The 24,718-nt window shown below is 35.8% G+C and overlaps 1 protein-coding gene across 12 annotated transcripts in view; it reads left to right on the forward strand.

Moving 5' to 3' along the window:
• LOC117238291 (potassium/sodium hyperpolarization-activated cyclic nucleotide-gated channel 3) overlaps window positions 1-24,718 on the forward strand; it is a 216,954-nt gene that overhangs the window by 185,061 nt on the left and 7,175 nt on the right. For 6 of the 12 annotated variants that reach the window (XM_033503088.1, XM_033503089.1, XM_033503090.1 and 3 more), the window contains 7 exons: window positions 3,467-3,541; window positions 8,813-8,920; window positions 20,710-20,859; window positions 21,542-21,760; window positions 22,278-22,424; window positions 22,506-22,623; window positions 23,220-23,508. In XM_033503088.1, coding sequence (XP_033358979.1) covers window positions 3,467-3,541; window positions 8,813-8,920; window positions 20,710-20,859; window positions 21,542-21,760; window positions 22,278-22,424; window positions 22,506-22,623; window positions 23,220-23,508 — 1,106 coding nt within the window. The remainder of the gene's footprint in view (window positions 1-3,466; window positions 3,542-8,812; window positions 8,921-20,709; window positions 20,860-21,541; window positions 21,761-22,277; window positions 22,425-22,505; window positions 22,624-23,219; window positions 23,509-24,718) is intronic. The other 6 variants (XM_033503092.1, XM_033503098.1, XM_033503095.1 and 3 more) reach the window with 6 other exon arrangements.

Consider the following 24,718-nt stretch of genomic DNA (forward strand, 5'->3'; position numbering starts at 1 on the left):
AAATTTTTGATATTATCATTATGTATATTGAGTTTTGTATAATTTCAATGTGGTATATGAAAGATTCTATTATTTAAAAATTCTAAAACCCTGAAGAACCCTAAGGTTCTTAGAGGTCTTAGAATTCTAAAAAGGGATACTAAATTCCAAGAAAACCTAAAATTCTAAAAAACTCGTGACGTCAACAAAAATGTCTCAAAATCTTTAAATAACAAAACAGTCTAGATTCTACAGTCTAATTTGTACAGTCTGGAGTTGAAATGTTAACATAAATAGAGTGTGTCATAATTCGTGACGCAAGTGCATTCTATTCTAAATAAATCGAAATGATAAAATAACCTTTCCTCGTACTTGTTATATCTAAAATACAAATATAGTAGCAATTTATAACGGAAACAATTACATAAAATGACAGACATAAATGTCAGAATACGCGATTGAATTTCAAAGTTATATTTCTGGGAAACGAAGCTCCATGCAACAAAAAATTATTCTTCAATTTCAATTTATTTCGAGCCATGGAATCTACCGTACTCGCTTTATACCACGAATTCTCTGTGAATTCTATATAAATCTCTCTTTCGTTAAATTTTAATTTACTTTCCAAATATTTATTTTAGATTTTGTTTAAGTATATAATATTGAAAAAATTAAAAGTACACGAAACCTCTAACATCTTTAAACTTTGTAACGAAAAATTATTTGAGATTGATTGCCCGGATCATCCGTTATAAGATTCGATGAAGGATCAAACCGAGATCAGTTTTGAGTTAGAAAATCGAGGAAATAAGGGACCGGTAATTTCCTTAATTGACGTCCTTCGTACTATCACGGTATTAAAATCGGATATTCTTCGACCATCTCAGCTCATCTCACAACTTCGGTTTTAACGAGCACGATTATAAGGAACGCAGGAAATTGCTGACTGCGGTTGCTACTATCGGTGATCAAATCATCTTCATATTCAAAAAAGACGTGAATAATTGAAACACCAATCTCATCATTAGTCATCATCTGCATCGTTCGACGATATTGGACACCTGTAGTAAGCTTAATTCTTGATGTTTCAATAAAAAAAAGCTTCTTTAGATTTGTTTTCTATTTCGATTGAAATTATCTTCAAGTAATTTACATAAAATAATAAAATAATTTAATCGTGTGTGAGAAGTTCGTGTTCCAAAAGAATTGATTGAAAATTGCAGAATTTTCGTTATTTCCTACGATATGAAACAAGTTGCCGAATAGTCAATACATAAATTGTCGAAACACGCATATTATTTCTATTCTATTGAATTCCATTCTACGATTTAAAAGTTAGAAATTGCAAGACATAAAAGTATTCCAGAATCTTCATGAATTGTAAAAATTTGTGAATTGCAAATTATCGAATATCTAAAACAGTTCTACAGATGTCCTCAATCATAGATTGATATCGTTGGATCGTAGATAACCACAACATTGCATTTTAAATGAAATTTTTGAATCAGATTTATATTTATAAATTTGATTTAGATCACGTTCAACTTTATAATATTTAATTTGAATTCTATATCTTATTGTATAAAATACAGAGCGAAAATTAAGAAGAAATGTTCCAAAATTAAGTAACTTGACTCAAATTATTATGAATGGTATACGATCCAACGATACCATTTTTACCATCGTTAAATAAAATATTATCATTAACAAATTATATAATACATTATACACATTATTACTAATAATATTAACTATCATTGATTATCGTTTCATCAAAAGATCCATATACCATCGTCCAAAATTTCTAGAATAATATTCGAAAACGTTGACCCATTTTCGTTTCTGTTAGTTCGCCGAAAATGCAAGCGTTCCGCGAAAACGTCGGATTGTTCTGACACGTCGTTTCTCTGAAGATCATGCGATTTCGCGGAGTTAGTCCCGCAGAGCGGAAAATGTTCCGGAGAAAGCCGATCACCAGGCCGTTTCCACGAAAGATTCTTCCGTGTATCTTGGTCATGCAGCAGCATTGGTGGATTAGCTAAAAATAGCACGTGTAATGATACACTGCACACTTGGGTGTACTTAAAACTGATTTATATCAACGTTCCAGTTCAGTTACCCTAGGGATTAACTTCAGATTTAGACCCTAGACTCTGATTTGCGGCAAATGGTCCAGCCACGATAGATTCACGGTCGTACGGGTGTTACTCGATCCTCCGAAGTTTGATTTATTAGTTTGAAAGCGAATATACGATGAATGGAATGAATGAAATCCATCGAACATAGGTTTTTTATTGACTGTAGTTTTGAAATGTGAATTCATAGTCGAACTTGACTTGTAATTTAACGAGGAGGTTTACCATAATTTCTTCTTTTTTTTTTCGTTCTAGTAGTTCTTAGAATATTGTGTGGAGAATACGATTTTTATACGTTTTTGTACTTTTAATTTCTCTGTCACAACTTGCCAATTTTATTCATCGTAACATTCGGAATTATATTTACAAATGAATATTCCAAGTCTCGTTTAAAATTAAAAATTATGTATTTTAAATTATATCGAAACAATTTTTTAATTCTAGATTATGATATCGTGGTACAATATGTACATACTATGATCGATTATTGTCAACCGATTACAAATTGTAAACCAAATGTTGAATCAACAAGAAAAAAACAAGAATCAACGAGGATTATCTAACTGGGCCATAAACTCTGTTATTCCGTAGTCTACAGTATTTGATTATACTTATTTTATTACTGACTATATCATCACACAATCAGTTAGTGCCAGTCTTGAGTATCTCGGGACTAATACGAGACTAGACTACTAGAACGAGCTAAATATTACAAATTTTCTATTATTATTATTATAATCCTTAGAACTCTGCAGTTATAATTAATTAATTATCAAATAAACTATCATCATTTATGAAACAAACAATCAGTTGTTTCATGTTTAAAGAGCCAAAAACCATACAGTCTTCTATATTTCAATGAGTGATATAAGAAGTAATCTTCTTTTTTACAACCTCAAACTTATAATTAGTTACTATTTGATACATTTTTGTCAGAAGAAACTTGTAAATTTATCCTCCGCGTTCTTGAAACAAGCGTTAGATAAATAAAATGAGAAACAAAAAATGAAAAAAAGGAGTGTAATTAAAGGCAATTTGTCCTTTATAGTACAATTGGTCTTGGATAATTTTTCTAATTTTCGGTACAGTCTAGTCTTGAAAGTGCCGGGACCAATTCCAGACTGGACCATCACTACCGTGAAAAATCTACGAACTGTACACACGAAAACCAACGAAAGAAACCAAAAAAAATCTCTGCATAGCGAGGGACCTCGCGAACTCTTCCCAACACATCCAAGACACGCAGAACAACACTTCAAAAAAAAAAAAAAAAGAAAAACAACTAAAAAAATATTTAAAAAAATCCAAGTAGTAGGCGTATTGCGAGAACACGTTTCCGAATGGGTTTGCAGATCCCCCTTTATCAACAGCCGGAGAGGCACTACGAGCGTCGGGCGACACCGCCCCAACCAGACCGAACCAGCAAGGTGTGCCTGCCTAGTAACCCCGAAACCAAGGCCAAATGCCCTTTCTTGATTCAAGCGTTCGTTAACTTAAAACTTAATGTTTCTACGTATAAATATAAATACATATATACATATATATATATACGTTAGATCATTACTAATATTATCTACTTATATATATACATATATATATAGTAAATTTTTGTTACGGTTACTGATTATCGTTACGATGTTTATTATGACCGTTTTTTACGATTGATTGATTATTCGTTGTCGTTTGGTTTGGAAGTTCCTATATATTATCATAGAGAGAACGTGCATAGTCTTGCCGTGTGATCTTCATTTTTTATTTTTCTTTTTTTTTTTCTTCATTTGTTCTGTTCAGTCTCAGTATCGAAGGATACTGTTTTGATACACCATACACCACGCCTTAATGATACATACGTACATACATATACAGAGTTATACACAAGCATATATATATATACAGAGTTTTAGATCCCGATTTTCTAAAAGAAAGCGAAGCCGATCAAGAGCTTTCTTACGCAGCGTGGCTGTATCGTGATCGATTTCTTATTTATTTTTATCCTTTGATTTCTGTTTTTTTTCTCATTTATCTTGTACATGTATATTTCGTTTCTTGGTTTGTTTCCTTGTTTTTTTAGTTTCGTTTCTTAGAGATCGATGTTGTTGCACGATGACATAGAGGTGTGAGATGACGAATGAAATATTATAGAGGATAGAGAAATTTCGTTCTGTTCGTTTCTGTGTCTGTGTCTTGCATCGTGACAGATTACTTGACATGCGCCCGATGTTTCATAGTACATACGAATTTAATTAAACCGTCGAGAGCGAAGTGTCTCGTTCTGTGGATCGTTCGAAAACGTGGTAGAAAGCGTCGAGAGGCAAACTTGAGAGAATCTCCGAGTCAGAGATATCCACCTTAGACATTGAAGAAGCCTCTATTCCCGTTTCAATTTTCGTGAAACAAGCTCTTGATCCGGCTAGCACATAGTCCCGTAGTCCCGACAATACTAAGTGTCACATGGATCATGTAGAGTCCCAAATTGACAGTCGAATTAAATTTTAAAAACAACGAACACGAATCCAGACACAAAGTATCCATGTTACACTGATTAGCTCGATCCTTGTGAAAGTTCTTAGGAACGATTTGGTATGACATGTTGTCATGTATATTTTTTTCTGCCGAATTTTGTTGGAAAAATCCCTTCAACCGTTAGGTACTAACGTGCGTTTCGTTTTTAATATATAGTCACTGAGTCGTGTCGAATACTGGGCATCTGAACAAGCAATTTCAATGTTTCTCGATACGATCTCGATGATATTGGTTCTTCATTTTGGATCGTCATCGTGTCTCTGTGTTCCAATTGCATAACTTTTCAAACTGAAATGACTATATAACGAGGTGCGCATGTATATCGACCATGTGGATCGATAGTCGTTAATGTTTGTTTCATATGGAGAACGAGTTCTGCATATAGAGAGAAAGTGAAACAGAAAACGAGAGTATGCATGTAATTGTTTCTATTTCGTGATGTATCATGAAGCTAACGATGATGATAGCTGAAACAAGCACGCAGTAGACACGATGATAATTAAGAATCAAGAATTCTCTTCAACTTTAAAAAAACGAAAAATTTTTTCTTCGATAACGAACGTGTTACGTATGAAAAGCTAAGTAAAAAGAGGAAAGAAAGGACGATGGAATGAAAAGAAAAGAAAAGAAAAGAAAAGAGAAAAATTTCGATCCATTCCCGAACAAAAGACTCAGGATAATAGGGAAATACTGTCTGAGGTATTCGACACGACACGCTATCCACATGGCTGCTCTACAGACGAGAAAGTTGGTTGGATTGACCGTAGGTCTGCCTGTGAGTGTTAGGTGTATATTAACCCTATTTGCCCGACATTTTTTTGGCGATGTGCCCGTGTTCAGTGTGCTCCTACGTTTTATTCTTCCATTCAGCCCTATATATCATCCCTATGTCATCCCAAGAACCACTCGATCTACACCATTTGGTACGGAGACGAATTTTTCTCTGATCCAGTTGCGTCTCGTTCCCACATTTGCGTTTTGCTTGCTGTTCTATGTCGTTTAAATGCCTGATTTTTTCAGAGTTTAGACATTTCTAAACGTATTTTGTTCTCCTTGATTCCTTCGTCGTCCACTTTCGTCTCCCTTGTCGCGTTGTTTCAGTTTCATTGGCATTTTTGTTCGCTGTTGTCTCCGCCTGTTCAAGTAGGAAAAGGCAACGATAGACAGACGCGTCGACGAATTAATGTTTCCATTATAGATTAGTAGAAATTTTACTCTGGTCGTTATATCATACTTCTTTTAGTCTGGACGAAGAAGCAGCATGCGGGTGTACTCGACGATCGATCTCCTCGGCTGTGGTCTGTATATTTGAACAAACAGTTGCACCCCGATACTCGAAACAGTTGTCCCGACCTATCTGTTGTTTTTCTCGCTTGGCAAAGTGTATTTATCGATGTATCATTCGTTTGTTCTTTATTTCCATGGTTGCTCCTCCCGTTGTTTTACGAAGTTCTGCCTGTTTCGTGAGAATGCAGTAAGTAGATGACAGAGATCGTTCGTTGTTCAACCGAACACGATAGAATAGCACCGATTCTCGTCTTTTGTTGCGCGTATCGTCGTGTCGACCTCGTCATCGCGAAAAAGAACCAGAAGAAGCAATCTTGAAGAGTCTCGTTTTCAACACTGAAGACTCGAATCTTACAAATGCACAGAAGGATACGAGGAGACATCTATTCGCATTTATAAGCAAACGGAAAATTTTACTTTAAAAGATATTTGAGAATATGTTTTAATTTATTAGTCGAGGATATTTAAATAATATCCTGTGTTAAATAAATTGAAATTCGAAGAAATTTTGATTTACATCCAAATTTTTCGACGACCACCCGATAGTGTCAGTTTAAATTCAATTTCCAAGTGGTGATCAGTAACGTGGTACGCCGGTTTTCCAGCTACTCAAAAACCCTGATCGAAATTGGATCTTAGAGAACGATTAATCATAGCTGTAGCAGAGGAGTGATAAATTGCGAGAGATTCGCGCAAGTCTGTTTTCGTTCGTTGATTTCCACTCCGTCGAGACACAACCAGACGGAGAAACACGATGACCGTTGTTTCTGTAATTTTCTGCACCCTTTCGAACGGGGGTTTTAATCCGTCCGCTCAGCCGCTGCGGTTAATAGGGGCGAAGAAACGAGAACAGATCTCGTCGGACTCTAATAAATCATTCGATCGGTATCGTTCTTTGTTCCTGTGTTTCTTTCATTTAATCGTATTCTGTGATGGTTCTATTTTATTGCTCGATGTTTTTCGTTTGTCATAGTATTACTCGTGGAATATCATCAACAGTCACTTTGGTAATACAAATGGAGGCACAAAGAAAGTTCTGAACTGTATGTACAAGGAAATAAATCTGTACAGAGTCTAACTGGTTGTGAAACGATATTTCTTAATTTATACGCTGGTAACTGATTTTCGTTTATTACGCACAAATGTCTGGCAATGAGACGCGGGATCCGACCGAATTATTTTATGGATCGAGTAATAGAAAAATCCAGAAATTTGTGCTAATAAAAAATTTGAACAGATGTCAACCAATTCTGTTCGACACCTTTCAATTATTGCGATGAATCTTATTGTCCTTCTACCTTTTACTCGATCCTTTCGCTCCTTTTAACAAGATATACCAATATTCGTACACTTTTTTATTTTCTCAAGCAAAATTCAGCAAACATATTGCCTTGTGTCGAAACGTCTTTGAACTTTATCGATGAAAAAAATCTACGATCGATAATGCCATCGAGGAAAGAAAAACCGAAAATCGTCAGATTTCCTCGCTTCGTCACGAGAGCTCCTCACTGATTGAAGTAACTCTCCAATTTTGTACAACGTTGCTACTAACCTGCTAAACGAAGGCAAAAGAAGTAAAAAAAGAAATAACAATCGATCTCTCGAGCCTTTTATTACGAGCTTTGACAAGAAACTGCGGCTTCACGCTTGGCGCGACTGCTGCAACGAAAGCTTTGATATTAACGAATGGCTTCTTGACTCTTACTTCTCTTTAACTCACGAACTCATTAACTCTCTCTTTTTATTAATTATTATACATTTATTCCTCTTCTTATTATTATCATTCTTATTATTATTATTTCCATTATTATTATTAATTACTATTATTATGTGCTGTTTACGGTCAATCTGTTCATCATTTGTTCTCCACGTCGTAATTTTAATCCACACTATTGCGTCAATCCATCATCTCGTCTTGCACTCCAAGTTTGATATGATACCACCGATCACAAGAAACAAAAAATGGGAAGAAAGAATATAGTGTATAAGAAAAGAACACATATAGACGAACGAACGAATGAACACGAAACACCCATGTTTTAACTACAACACGATTTTTTATTTATCTTCTTTCCCTTTTCTAATCGACGATATCGTACGTCTACGTACGACTACACAGTGTTCGAGAAGAGGATGGACGATCGGAAACATATTCACCCCTCGATCGATCGATCGATTCATTCATTCACGAATGGACATAAATACTTTTCGACGATGATTCGTACACGTAACGAACGATCAACTAACAATGAGAAAACCTGTCGTTGATATACTGGCGTACTTAAGTTTACACGATTAAGCGTAGTCCTGCTATGAATAAACTTGGAGAAAATGAAAGGTCGCGCGTTGTTCTCGTGGATCGGTGTATCGATCACGATCTATGCTGACAAGTGCATAGATACGCACGAATCATAATTGAAATAAGCAAATGACGAGTGGATCTCGATGTTACATTTTTTAGGAACAGCGTCGTTCTACTTGTGTCTTCCACCTTCCTCCTTTTCTCGACGGAAAGCGTTTCTTTCACGGAATACGTTTTGCTCGACGAGAGAACAAAAAGAAAGAACGAAACGAACGAAACCGACAGTGTGCAAAGGAAAAAAAGAAAGGCAAGAAGAAAAGAAGGAAAAGGAAAGGAAAGGAAAGAAAGAAAGAAAACAAAAGGAAAGAAAGAAAAAAAGAAAGAAGAAAGAACAAGGAACTCGAATACCTAAACCGATCTTACTCCTTCTATTTTCTGTTTCCTCTCTTTTTCTCTTTTTCCCCTCACTATCTTGTCTATTTCTATATTTTCTGTCTTTCTCTACCTCTTTATTACGAATCTTCTTGATAACCTGGCCCTTTTCTTACTATACGTCTTGCTATGTCCCGCTTTCTTTTGTTTCTAGATATTGCAGAACCTACAAAAAAAACGCACTGAGCGGAGGGGGCGCCTAAGTTCTGACAATATGAGTAAAAAGAAGTCCGGTTTCAGCAAAAGCGACCTTATTTTTAAGGTAACCCGCCCTAACGAATGCGCGAGCTCTCGTCCGCTCGAGGTTCGCGATCGTGTTCGTCGAACCCGCCTCGAGACCACCTTGGGTCCCGTTTTCACGAGACTCGAGCGAACCACGCCGACTCTGTCCGCCCTGTGTTCTTCTCGCAAAACCAAAATGCCAAGAAATAAAGGAATTTCTAGCGAAGAATATCCTTAAATAAATATATTACGATAAATATCTCGTTTCGTAAATATTTGATGAAACAAGGAATCGGATAAGTTTACAAAAAGTACATATAGCCAGTTCCCATGAAAACGAACTGGATAATTCACGGTTGATTTGTCAGGCGAATAAGTAAACGGAATGAGAGGGCATAAACAGAGGAGAAAAAGGAGAGTCAGCAGTGTGTCGTTCGATCGATGTCTCGCGAAGAACAGGAAGAGCGATCACGAGGAGGCTGGACGCAGGAGCTGTACGCTGATTGGCTCGTTGGTTTATTACAAACATTCGCTTCTACTATCCGCCGCATTATACATTACATATTACCCGCAGCAATAGGCTATGCTTCTTATACATTCACCATCGGCACCCGCCTAGCGATGAGAAAGTACCAAAGTGTATTTTTATTCCTGAAAATATATATCTATATATATATACATAGATATATACATACAATATATTGTGTGTGACATTACTATATATGTATATATACTTTGGAGAAATTTCATCGACCAAACTCAAGTTGTGAAAAACAAAAAAGTGATATAGAAGAAATATATATATATATAGATAACGAGAAAAATATGTAAAAAAAACGCCCTATTCTCGAAGTAGTCAGAGCTGATTTTCTCTCTGACTCGTTTTCGAGACGATCCGTCATCTCGTTGTCGAAGTTGGCGAGTTATTCGTTCCCATGCGCGAAATCAACGAAAAGAGAAACAATAGAAAAAAAAATGAAATAGGAATGGTAAATAAAATACTCGACTATCGTGAAGAAGCAGACGTCTCCACGTCTAGATGCAATCGTCTACTCGTGGATCCTTCCTCTCTCTTTCTCTCGACCATCTCTTTGTCTCATCCACTTGGTTTTTGTCGTGTTTTAATATATATGTTTCCTTCTACTTCTCCGCTTTTCCATCCTTCGCGATTTTTTACAGAGAAAAAAGAAACCGAAAGTATTTGTCTTATTTCTTTCCGCCTGGATAGAAATAATTTATCTGTCTCTATTTCTCTCTGCTCTCGCGATCTCCTTCCTATCCAGCAAACAACCAAATCGTCACACGGCATGTGTGTTCCATTAGGACTTTCTCAACGCTTCCCAGACGACCCTCTAGTTCCATGGAACGATTGATCCGACGAGCCGGAAGAACAGATGGCCGCACTCTTTGCTACGATACCAAAAGCCACTGTCCACGCACTGTCTCTTGAAACGCTTTTTTTATCGCTAGACGGTGTGCACGATCCTTTGGAAACGAACGCACGTTGATTGGGCGTCCCTTCTCTGTCGCTTTGTTGCAAATCGCACACTGTTGTCCGCTGTTAGCGATGGGCGGTCGACTCTCTGCCCCGGGTTTTCGCGAGACTCTCCCTTGCTCGAATTGCTTTCGATGTTTTCGGGGACGTTGGGGATCCGGGGGATACGGTGTAAGTCTCTAAACGGGGTCACGAAAAATTCCGAAGAGTTTTAAGGAACCGTAAGACTTTCATTTACTATGGAATATTTCACTCATTTTATGTTAGGTTTAAAACTGATCGAAATATTAATTAACGATATCTCTTCAAAAATCCTGCAAAATTAGCAAAAACGTAACTGTGGTGACTGGTTATAGTTACAGAGTTCGACGAATTTGGAGAAAACGTAGATGATAAAGAAAGTAGTGGTAGCAGTAGAAGGTAGAAGGAAAAATCGTCATCTTCTGCTTGGAGTAAGCTAACGTTGTATTTAAGTGTACCGAATTCATGTTGTATCTTCACCATGTAATTAGCACTTTCTTTTCAGATGTATTGAAACGTGTGGTTAATAAGTAGGTAACATTAACACAAATATTCAAATATAAGTATTTAAAGAAAAATTTAAAAATCGATATTTCTCTTTGTGAATGTAAATAGCACTCGAACTGAGAATTAATTAAGAATTGTTTCAGCAAATCACGTTCTGCCACAGTGATTAATAAAGAAATAACATTGGAACAAATATTCTTTGCAACTGTATTACAATTAGAAAATTGATATTTGTCTTAATGAATCTAAATAACGCTCATACTGAGAACTAATTAAAAACTCTTTCAGTAAATCGCATTTTATCATAATGATCAACAACTAGATACCGTTAAGAGAAATATTCTTTGTAACTTTATAATAATCAACTAAGAAATTTCATATTTGTCTTAATGAATTCAAACAGTACGCAGACGGAGAACTAATTAAGAATTCTTTCAGTAAATCACGTTGTACCGTGAACTAATCAGTTTTGTACTTTCTGTAAGTATCTTTCTATTCTAACTTAAGTATTTTACAAATGAAAACTAGAAAAATCAGAAATTATCTCTTTCGTACCTATAAGTATCTCTTCGTAGGACAAACCATATTAAGCGGTGTTTAATTTGTAATTTGAAATTAAAAGCTATTCTAAGAACACGGCTAACGTCTTTGAAGGCTCTTGTCTAAACTTTTCATAGACTAGAAGCGTTCGAAGCGATTTGACATTCGCAATTACGCGTTCAATAGCGATTCGAGAACGTGTCAAGCCGATCGTCACAGCTAATCGACTTGAGAATCTACCCCCGGAGAGAACCACCCACCCCCGGTGTCCCCTGCCTCCCAGCATTTATACGAGGCGCATCGCTGCTCTTTTTTTCTAGATGACTAACGAAAACGGAAATGAAACGAACCAGAAAAAGGAAAGGGGATAACAATTAGGGCGCATTGTATGAGAGTAGAGAGCTCGCTACCCCTGCCGCTGCTCTGCGAACCGACCTTCACCATTTTTCGCCTCCTCTCTCTGTTTCCCACACACCCCCTTCAGCCTCTGTTGCTTCTCAGCCAAGAAAAAAGAATATATGTGCACCCCTTTGTGATACTGGCTGGCTATCTGTTTTGTGGCTGCAAGCAGGCGCAAAGAAATAGAAAAGGTCATAGTGAAAAGAACATATAGAAAAATTAAAAAACAATATAGAAAAAAATGCAGAAAAAAAAGAAACGGTAGCGAGAGGAAGAGGTGGCTTGCTTCTCGTTGCTTAGAGCCTGGCTTCTTTGCCGCTTCATGATTATTTGACTTGGCAGCTGGCGTTTCTTTTACGTTCTCTGTCTCTCGCTCTGTTCCTGTCTATCCCCTTCTGTCTATCACTTTTTCGTTTTGTTTCATTTCTTCCTTTTTGCTTTTCCGTTTCGCGCATCTTTTTTCTTTCTTTTTTCTTTTATTTTTGTCCGTCAGTTTATCACGTCCCTTTATTCTTTCCCTTTTTTTCTTCTTTTTGGCTTTTTGTTTCAATCGGTTCTGCTTTTGTCATTTTGTCTCCCTCGAATTTTTGGTTTCGTTCTTTCGTTCTTACCGGTGTGTCCATCGCGATATAGCCGTCTGAACGTCCTGGAGAACGTTCAGCCCCGATTGATGATCGGTCGTCCTCCTCGATTACCCCATCGTCTCAGTGCCTCAGTTTTATTTTTGTTCCCTCGTTCGTTTGTTCGACCCTTGTCCCTCGATTCTTTTTCCATTTTTTCTTTCTCCTCGTCCTTTCTTTCGGTTTGTTCAGTTGTCGTTGCGTTGTTTCTTTTTTGTGTCATTCCTTGGTTTCTGTGTACTTTAAATTTTGTTGATTAGTAACGCTGTTGCCACACCTGTACGCGGCGCGCGCGCGCGTCCACCAGCACGCCACTTTCGACGTGATCGAGGCGCGCCCTGTGTCAAACACGCGCACGCGTCGCGTACTTGTACAATATACAATAACCGCCATATCGTTACTTGTACTTTTGACCATTGATGACCATTTAGCTGTTCATTTATTACCGTGAAGAGTTGTGTTACGACAAACGCTTTCGTCTTTTTTAAATGGACTTGTGACTGTCTCTTGTAGAACAGAAGGTTGGATGTTCAGTTTTAATTCAATGTATATGTATATGTATATCGTTCCTTTGTTCGTTTGTGTCTCGTTATCTTTTTCCTTTTTTTTTTTTTTTTGTTTTCTGAATGATTCAAACCATGCGTATGCATATCCACTATGCGCGCGCTCCCATGCGTGAATAGTATATACGTGTAAATAATTACACGCGCATTATTATACACACGTGTGTATATCTCACGTTGTGTGACGCAACAAAATGCAACGAATAAACTAAAGAAAAATAAAAAAGAAGAAGAAGAAAAAAAGCGACAAATCGCGATATTCTCTGGTCGTGTGCCGTTGTGTGTCCACGTGTCCACGTCCACGTGTCTCTACGTCGTGTGTAGCGCGCGCGCGCGTGTGCGCGTATGTGTACCGCATGAACCATATATGATGTTTGTTAGTTTGTTCCTTTGTTTCGTTTGTTTTAATGCCAGGTAATGTATTGAAACTAGTTGTGGTCTAGCAGTAAGTTTTTTCATCGCCCTGTTTTTTTTTTACCCGTACTTTGTCCAGTAGGCGCAGAGAACAATACACTGTGACTTGTCACAGCCATCATGTATAACATATCACCAAAATAATAACGACACGTGCCGTTTCCATTCTACCAGCCGTTAGTTAGCCGGATTCTGTACGCTTGTGTGTCGAGATCGAATGACGATTTCTGAATTCCTTCGGAGTTCGGGGATTACAACGAAGCATTACGGAACATTACGCACGTCATGATGGTATACACGCGTTGTACCGTTGCTTCTTGCCGTATCGAACAATCGGACGGACGACAAGCGAAACCGAAGTTTCGGCATTCCTTTGATCAACCAAACGTTACCGGACACGATTCCCATCGCCATTCGATTTCGTGTTCGATGATACACGCACCGTGATTGCCCGATATTCAGACAACCGCGGTTTTGATATACTGGAGGTATTCGTTGCTGTTCTGTCGTCTCGTTATTGAGACCTATGTAGGCATTGACACACGCTATCTGTGAAATCAACGGTTGTCTCGCAACGAAATTATGCTATGACCATCCCAAGGAAAACTTATTTTTATGGTTTCTATATTAAATTCTATTACAGTGTTTTAATGGCTTGGCATTGATAAAAGATTTCGAATTGGTCAGTTCTGTTTGTTTATTATAAGGAAGTTTCGTTACGTACATTACTACAATATGTATTATGGTTCGTAGAAAGAAATATTCATTTCTATCGATTATAAAAGCGTAGATCCTATTAAAAAGGTTACATATTAAAATGTAGTACTGTTTCTTTCACGTGACATTACAAGTATTTTGAACAGAAAAATAAGTATTTTTAGTATATAGGTATTAAATTAGTGAAATACCATATTATATTTTTTATGTAATATTGTGAATGATTTGAATTGAAAGATATAAACTGTATTATCTCGAAAAGAAGAACAAAGAAAGAACGCTGCAAATTAATCTAATGTAGAAAAATATAAATGTAAATAAATGATACCATTTTCTAAAGGAGAAAGGTTACAATGTGATAAATTAATTGTTACGGACACATTTTTTTCACTGTAAATTCACTATAATAATAAGTACAAGTTTTCGTTACGAATTAATGCTTTACAGTGATAAGCAGTAATGATGCTGACAATGGTATGGATACTATTTTCTTAAAAGAAATATTTATGGTACTATGAATTATACATTTGTCGAAGCACGATGCTTGTGCACTTGACCACTTGTTTTCCAAATGGTGTAATATCCCTTGCAAAAAGAGATTGATTACGTAGTATTACATCTTCTCTGAACAATATTGATCAAGTCGAATACATAACACTTCCAACGGAACTCAATCGATCACGTAGTACTACGTTTCTTGCATAGCAGAATCTGTTACGTAATTCAACATTCCTTGTAAATTGACATTGATCGTGTAGTACTATAGTCTTGAATAACACGAGGTGAATCATTGTCTACGCAATATCGTACATGGTTATGTATCTAAGAAACGTAATTATTAATCAGACAATCATAAATTGATAATGAACCATAAATAAATCAGAAATTTCTCGACAAGAAATAATTTATCAATCACATAATACGTGAGCTTTTTTGTAATCCCACCATAACACTACGTTATCCAATCATGCCAAACCAACTGCGAACAACCAAACACGTAATTTTCCGTTAATGTCTAATAAAGTACTTTAAATTGTTAAATCACGTTGTATCGCGTTGTTTCGCAATTTTAATTGCAGCGTTCTATGTTATTATCAAACACCAATCAGAAATCATACGACCTGTAGTCATCTACATTGTACCTTTACACATAACCTACAAAGTGAAAAGATAAGATAATATAACTTGTTTCCTTTGTATCTATTCAAGTATTTCTGGAAACTAATACGTTTTATCATAAGAAAATTATTGTTGCTCGATGTATCACTACATATAAGAACATAACTTGTTTTAATAATAGTAACAATAATTTTCATAAACGATCATATACGATACACATGTAACACTACCGAACGTGTTAATTGGCTATGAAACAAAGAAATCAATCACAAAACCACGCGGTACTACAGTAAAATAACATACATTTACACTACAATAAAATCTCTACACAATTGCGAGTAATGCCATTTAACCATTACCCAACAATGAGACAAAGAGCACAATAACGCTATCTACATCCTTTCTTATCAGACGAAACCAAAATACCAAAAATAATCAGTGTCGCCATCTTCTACGAAGGAAGTGCGAAGCTTACTGCCAAGTCCCTATACCGTTTAACTTCCTGTATCTCGAGTTTCTCGCTTAATTCTCCCTATTGCAGTATTCTCGATTACCACAGATAGTGTGTCTCGATGCGATCTCCACTGTTACCAGGCGAAGATCGCCGCAAGTTTCGGAAAGGGGCCCGGAATTAGAGCAACAATAAGAGGACGATAACGTCGAACGTTCTTGGCTGAGTATCGGGCCGTTGCTGGCCTCTAAATTGGAAAAGTTGTGTCGAGATTGGTCATGAATTACGGGGTCAGAGATGATCATTCTCCCCGCGATCGGGCTTCCTTTGGCACGCGCGCACGCGCGCGTTTTCGCCACAAGAAGAAACGGAAACACGCGAGCGTGCGCGTTACGTGTGCTGTATATACACACGATACGCACACCATCGAACCCCTGAAACCAATCCTTAGACTTTAGACCCTGGATCGATTTGGAGGCCGCGGAGGGCACTCTCGATGGGATTTTGGAGAGCCAAATTAATTGCCAACTAGATTTCTAAAAATGCTCTTTTTTTACTCTTTTTTTTTCTATTGCTAGTTTTCCTTGTTTCTTCTTTTTTTTAGTTCGATTCCAGGTCACTGGATTGCGGGGAAAGATCAAACGAATTTTTTGAAGAACGATAAGTGCTCGTTTGTACAGCAGAACTTGATTTATCTGTTTACTGATGAAATTTGTGCCACTTCGTAAAAATCTTGACGGTGCTCTGGTACTCGTCCGGGTTAATTGGTTTAATTTTTTCTATGCAGCTCCATGGGTACACTTTTTTAAGCTTCGGTGATGATTCGATGAAATTTTTAAGAACTTGTTAGACTGATCGATGATCGGTTGTTAATTACCCTGACGATTAAATATTTAAATAGAAAATTGAATTTGCAATAGCAATAGGTTAATTGTTAGAGAAATTTCATTGTGACATTGTAATATAAATCAAGGTTTTTTAATCCTTAGCATATTAAAGTGGTATTATCAAAGTTCTATGCCAAAAGAGATTCAATGATCCTATGCTTTCTTTTATCGTTATGCTAATTCGTATTATCGAAGCTTCGTCATAACTATAGGCGCATTGAAGTTGATCAAAATATTAGTAGAACTTGCGAATATTATTAAATAGAAATGTTTATTTTGACTGTCGCGTTCACATACTCAGTGTGTGATAAATAATAACGTTGTAAATAAATTTACGATTTTAAATATCATAGCTTCAATTAAATTTGAAAGTCTTTCTATCTGTGTTCACAAGAACATTCTTTATATGTCGTATAATCTAAAAATGAAAAAATTTGAAAGTTAGCTTTAACGAAAAAAGATCTAACAATTACAAATGACAATTTTCTTGCACATTAACTTTTAAAAATCAACTGAGTAACATCACACGTAAATTCCGTTATCGTAACTTCGTTTATTTCTGATTTCAAATTAAATTAAATTGTATAGCTATAGTTAAAGATATGTAAGTTTTCAGATACGTTCGAGTGATAGTGCAAGTTCCATTATCACGATTATCGTTTTATTCACGAGCCAATATATAATAACGGTGTTCAATGACGTAAAGACCTACATAGTTCCTAAGAAATATTTAATAACTCACTCGCTCTTATTTATTCTGACGCAAATACGCAATCGTTTTACTGTTAGTTACTAAACAAAACAAAAAGAAGAAAACTAACAAACGACAGCACTTCTCTTGGAGTTTTTTAACATTTATGCAAACGTCATTTCAGATGTTATTTTGTCTATGCTTACTTACTGCTATTTGTAAATGAAACATAGGTATAGAAAAATCATGTACAATATATTTGCCAAAAGTATTAAGAAGTTATTAATAAGTAAAAATTAAGAAAATATTTATTGAGGTCCGTAAGTAAGTCCACGCCTTTGTATGCTAAGGATTACGTTCTACGAACAAAAACTTCAGGAAGTTTGTCAAACGTGACGATGAAATATTTTTATATAGTTTTGAACGTAAAATTTCTTTATACAAACGAAGATTTATCGAATTTGCAATGGTATTTCCTTTTTGAAAAATCGTGTTTTACAAACAGTAGGCAACGATTTGCTTATTTATTTCAACATAAAAACGATGTTCTTTTATCGTATTTTTCAAAACATTTTGGATCTTCGATGGTATTTTACAATGGTATAAAAAACTAAGCTTCGCGTAAAAAGTCAACTGCAGTTTGTTTACTCACGGCTTCGTAAAAACGAAGTTTCATAGTATTTCTCGAAAAATTTCAGATTTGCAGAGTACATCTGCTCTTTATAAAATCGTGTTTCGAAAAAATGAACAAAAATTTATTTATTTATACGTGTCTGCATAAAAACGAAGCTTTATCGTGATTCCTAAAAAAATTTCAGATTCACGGTGGCATTTCCACTTCGCGAGACCTCGTTTCACGAGCGAAAATAGACGGTGGTTTACTTGTTTGTCGCAAACCGCTCGTAAATAGGGCGAAATACGTGTCGATTCTTTAATAATGCCAATCGTGTAGTCGTAAATAATTCTCGACGCATTCCGCGCGGAAGTAAAAACGCGTCGAGCGTGACTTCGTTCGTGTTTTTGAAATTCAAATCGCACCCGTCGAAGATTCAGAGCGGTCGAATTGCATGAATAATTCGATAAACGTTACACTCGCATCGAAATTTCGACGTGGCGCGTGTTCCTAAAGGAAAAAACGAACTCTCCCCGCAATAATTCAACGTGATTTATTCCGTTTTCTTCGCCGCTAATAAATCTTTGATCAGCTCGTTAACCGATGTATCGGTAAATTTTTTATTGAAACATTGCATCAACCGTTCGACCAATTGATTTCGCGATCGTAGTACAAACACAGATCCGCGGTGACGCGTAAATGAAAATCGTGAAACAGTTCGATATCCATTTTGAAGTTTAAAGAACAAAAGTTATTGGCGGAATTTATTGGGAATCGATTGACAGAGTTTATCTGAGTATTTTTGATATTGGATAAACTTTTTTTTTAATTGGAAAGATAGTTTTAGTTAAACACGGGTAAACGATGTGTCGTTACAGGCGAGAACTACCTGTAGAATTTTGTTTCGATTATTACTGTGATTTTTCAAAAGCGGTAGCCAATTTTTCCCCGGAACTTCCAGTTAAAAAATTACGTATTGAATACGTGTGTATGTTTTTACCTTATTGATACTGTTCATAATTATTCGCAAGTTCCTATTTGTTAAAAAAATTGAGTTTTACTGTAATATTCTATAAAAATACTGATATTGTTACAATATATTGAGTAATATAAATTGACAAACGAGAGTGTGACTTCTATAATAATGAATAAATATTTGTCACTATTTTTCGTACAATTGGCTTTACAATAAGGACATGCCATAATATACGATAAGCCTTCATGTTAAAATTTCATATTGGGCTACGAAAATAGAACTACTATTGCCAAAATAATGAATTGAATAATTTAATTGACTCCAAAATTAGGACAAATTATAGTAATTATATGATACTGGTAAAATATTGGGACATGGAAATGGTAGTACTGCTCCCATAACAGTGAATAAATAATTATCATCATATTTGTCGTTATTCAATTATTAAAACAAGCATATAACAATCAAGTCATAGTTGATAAAATTTTACAAAATGATACATGAGAAATATGATATATTAATATATGAAGTGCCACATATAAAACTCAGATTTATCATAAAATACCGTAATAAAATATATTTACTATCAAGTATAAAAATTATATTAATTAGAAGCAAAAAATGTTACTCACTTTCAATAATTATGGACAGCTTTCCTTCCTCTTTATATATTTTATAATATCAAAATATTATTTAATATTTAATAAAATTAGAATATCGTTTACTAAAAACAAAAGCTATACAGTAATTTTATTTAGTGGGTCAGCTCTCTTCCCTTCGGAATGGTTTCCGCCGTCTCCAGCTTCTTTTCTTAGTGAGGACTTGGATTCCCATATCGTGCTTATGGCGCACTGTTCAGCCGAAAAGTTTGCAGTTCACAGTTGATCGAGCACGATCGATCGTCGATTTGAAATCATTATCGAACGCCAGAACTTGTCCTGAACATGTCTGGTCCATAAGCCAAGTCTGAGAATCTTAGCCTAACAGTGCAAATGACTGATACATATATATATATACATATGTTGTATACGATATATATGTATATATATTTTTCCTTTTTGTTTCATCTGTTAGAGCATTCGTAGAGTAATCATTATTATAAACGTTCTTTAGGTTACATTGACTTGTTTTTTTGTGTGCCACGTGATGCGTATTTTCTAATGTAGCATGCTTTTTGAACTGAAAATTGAAACCCGAAAGTATGAACAGCGAAAACTACTTAGGAGAGGAAAAACACTGAAATCGTTCGCGTTCAGACTCGAAATTTTGTCTCATTCCTTAAATCACTTCTATCCTAAATATGAAAAAGGATGAAAATATCTTAATTACTTAAGCTACGTTTTTCCTACGCGTAGAAATATAAAATTTCTATAAATTAAGGGAAGAGAAATCCATAAAAATTTCTCTAGATTAAGATAAACTAAGCATTGAAAATTTTTTATAGATATAAAAAGTTTCTACGATTTATGTCGCGGCTGATAATTATACAGGCATATCGGCATAAGGAATAATTAATAATAATGGCATTATGTCGAAGAAAAGGATGACTGTTTCGGTTCTGAACGTCGAAACGTTAGGTAGTTTACTTGGCCCTTGACTCAGACGTTTGGATAAATATTTGGACTATGATAGTTTTTTTTTGACAATGTATTCAGTGAATTAATATTTGACGCGTTTTTGTGCAACACTCGCTTATTTGCTGTACACTACGCAACCGGAGCTTTGGATAACGAGAGAAGTTTTTAACTGAAGTGTGAACAACATCCTGGCGTCCGATGCTGGCACGAGAATAAACCTTTGTCGTTGTTGTTGGCAGTTCCTGAATATGGCGTCGGTGTTCATGCGGATTTTTAACCTGATTTGCATGATGCTCCTAATTGGTCACTGGAGTGGCTGCCTACAATTCCTGGTCCCAATGCTCCAAGGGTTTCCTAGTAACTCATGGGTCGCCATCAATGAATTACAAGTAAGTATTGTGACGAGCTCGACAAAATTTGAGATCCTCGCTCGTTTGAAATCTAACCTTCTCTCTATGTATACTCGTCCCGTTTTCTCCTTTTATAAAGTACTTATTATAAAATAAAATTCTGACGAACTTGATGAGGTTGGATGTTGAACACTGCGAAGAAGATCCAATCTGGAGAACCACTGTCATCTTCCTTAAAATATAATTCAGATTGAAGAAGCATTTAATAAGAATATTTCTGAGAAAAACAGAAATAATGGAAAATAAACTTTTCTTCTTCTCCTCGCAGTTTCTTTCATACGAATGGCTTATTTCGTGAAAAGTTTGAAAGCGGAATGAAGGATTCTGAAAAACAAGAGACGTACCTTAAACCCCTCCTTTTACAATTCTTTCGTCTGCTAATGGCTTTTACTTTTATAATAGGCCTATTCTATCGTTATCCTCGAATCTGGAATGCCTTGACTAAAAATTAAGAAGGAAAATAACGATCTCTTAACCTATTTTCCTCAAAGAAGGAAATAATAACAATATATATATACATATAATACTATCGCTAATAGTTATAAAAAATATGACGTCCAAAGATAATTATAATATTTTTTGTACCAGAACGAAAAGTAGAGAAAGTTGATGTTTTTACGACAGGTCACCATCGTAATATTTTACTATCGTCTTCTTTCAGGACTCATTTTGGCTGGAACAATACTCATGGGCCCTTTTCAAGGCCATGTCGCACATGCTCTGCATAGGATACGGAAGGTTTCCACCGCAATCCTTGACCGACATGTGGCTCACTATGCTCAGTATGATCAGCGGTGCTACCTGTTATGCACTTTTCCTTGGACACGCGACGAATCTCATTCAGTCGCTCGATTCCTCCAGGAGACAATACCGCGAGAAGGTATTTAATATTCGACGAGCGAGCCGCGAATCATTGAAGAAAATCCTTGCACTTTCACCTTTCTGACTCTCGTTACTGTCAGTGTCAAATTCTCTAGAGTTCATGGTCGGAATATTGCTAGTAGTGTCTTTCGTGTAACGTATAACGAAAAATATTTTACTTTCAGTCTGACAACACTATAAAATCGTAAACAATACTTGAATTAAAATAATATATCATAGAACACTGGATAATACGAAGAGACGAATTTATCTTATTGTTCTATCTATTTTTTCTATTCTATCAAAATTCTAGGAATGTCGTGTTCAAATGTCAGAATATCCAAAACCACCAACCAACATCGACATTTATAATAAATTTTATCAATGCCAGTTTTAATTAGCTAAAAACCATCGAGCACAGAAAGTACCTCTTTAGTACAAATTCGATTAAGAATCTTCCTAAATGAAATTAATTAACGTTCAAAGCGTAGAATAAGATGTTTAAGAATAGAAATTAACGATTGTACTCGAACCAGGTTAAACAAGTAGAGGAATACATGGCCTATCGAAAGTTACCACGAGAAATGAGACAAAGGATCACGGAATATTTCGAGCATCGCTACCAGGGCAAATTCTTCGACGAGGAACTGATCCTCGGAGAGCTGTCGGAAAAATTAAGAGAAGTACGAGCCTCAGAACGAGAGACTATGGTCTACTAATTACCCGATTTCAACAAATCCTAACGTGTTCCCGTTTCGTTCTAGGACGTGATCAACTACAACTGCAGATCGTTAGTCGCGTCCGTGCCATTCTTTGCCAACGCCGATTCCAACTTTGTCTCGGATGTCGTTACCAAACTGAGATACGAAGTCTTCCAGCCGGGTAAGTATCAGTTACTTGACTGAATCGTTAGAGTTGAAAATAATCTTTATACTAGCAAGTAGAGAAACTTCTTGAACTATCGAGGGAACTTAAAATGGTATTATCGTTACAACGAATGAATTTCGAGATTTATAATTTAGTAAAATATCGATTTGATAAAAATATTCCAAAGACATATTCTATGAAAGTTATTTTCTGATTTGTCTTTTAAATTATTATTAAACTAACTTCTCGAACAATAGTCAAACTACGTTACTTAAGAAACACAACACAATGAGAATATCAATTCTTCAAATCTAAACTTCAATCTACTATACCTCGCAAGAAACAACTTCCTTACATAAACTTTTGACTAACGTAACTCTGAAAAAGTTCAAACATAAATGATTTTTCCTACTGCACACACATATATACGCATGCATACAGCCATGAAAGTAAAAGAAAAACGACCAATTTTCCGCATAACTTGAAACCTCACCTAACATTAAAATCTTACGTTCTCCTCGAACAAAAGTCAACGTTCGAGCAACAGACACATTGCAACAACAAATTTGAGGAAGATCTCTTAATAACAGCGAAGCGACAAAATTTTACAGGTGATATCATCATCAAGGAAGGTACGATCGGCTCTAAAATGTACTTCATACAAGAAGGCATAGTCGATATCGTGATGGCGAACGGCGAGGTCGCAACTTCGCTGTCAGATGGCTCGTACTTTGGCGAGATCTGTCTACTGACGAACGCGAGGAGGGTAGCCTCGGTCCGTGCCGAGACCTACTGCAATCTCTTCAGCCTCTCGGTGGATCATTTCAACGCCGTGCTGGACCAGTATCCATTAATGCGCAGAACGATGGAAAGCGTTGCCGCCGAGAGGTATAAGCTTTGGTTAGGTTTGTTCTATCGAGTTGGTGTGCTAATAGATGTCAATCATCACTCCCACTTCCATGTTGATTTTGTTGAACATTGTGTACTGTCCGATAAAGCGAGTTCTATCAGTCATTCTTATTGTTAATATCTTTATTTTATTATTATGTTAATTATTTTATTATTTTTATTATTAATATTATTATTATTGCTATCTAAAAACATTTCATATTCGCTTATCTCTTCAACACATCTTTGTTCTTCTTCTTATTATTATTATTATTACTATTATTATGATTATTATTAGTCTGATATAATTTCCTTCGTATTTGTTTGTGCTGGTTTTCAACTCGATACGCTTGTTTTGCATACACTTTACACACACAAAAATGAAAATGATAAAGAATCTTATTTGGCTGGACGTTCTTTTTTGCGATTGAAGAATCTCTCTTATTGAACGTGACAGTGCAGAATCTTTGTTTTCTTGGGGAGAAAGTATTACAACGAAAAGCGCACTAACTTGCGATCGAGGGACGAGTATCCGTTAGATACTCGTCCCCAATCAATCGAGAGGGTTTTTTGAGAATTTTTTTCAACTTCGTTTTTTTCTTTTGTGAATATTCTCTCTCGACACGCGATTCCCCGTTCGACAAGCGATCGTGTTTGTAGAAATGGCACGAGAGTCGAACGGGGTTTCATCCGTTCGAAAAGAAAGAAGAAAGCTTGGAACACCGCGACAAAATATCTTCACACTCTCGACACATTCACTATACATAGTAATGTTGTATTCATAATTTTGCAAACATACTTTATAAATCAGTTCTGGATTTCTCGGTTTTGCCGCATCTCCGCAGAGTCACATACTTCTCTTTTGTTCTAGATAGAAATTTTATGATTTATTGATCAAAGTAATTGATGCACTTTTATCGATAACAGTATTGCAGTAGCGTTTCTTGTCGTTTTTATGCACCAGTATTGTTTCTCTTATTGAATCTGTTTTGGTTACATTGCTATAGCTTATCTATCAAATTTATGGTTCACTTTGAGTTTAAATAGTTGGGCGTTTTAATCCCTCAATATAAACTCCAATGAATTATAACTGTAATAAAGAGTATAAACTCAAACAACAATCAAGATTTAAAATTTACAGTATGTGAGTGTCAAATAATTATCCTATAAACTAACCATAAATCGGTCATTTATTTCAAGAAGAGTTATTTGAAAATAAAAA

This window comes from Bombus vosnesenskii, unplaced genomic scaffold (assembly GCF_011952255.1).
Source record: "Bombus vosnesenskii isolate JDL3184/JDL3185 unplaced genomic scaffold, Bvos_JDL3184-5_v1.1 scf7180000013445, whole genome shotgun sequence".
NCBI classification, from domain to species: Eukaryota; Metazoa; Arthropoda; class Insecta; order Hymenoptera; family Apidae; genus Bombus; species Bombus vosnesenskii.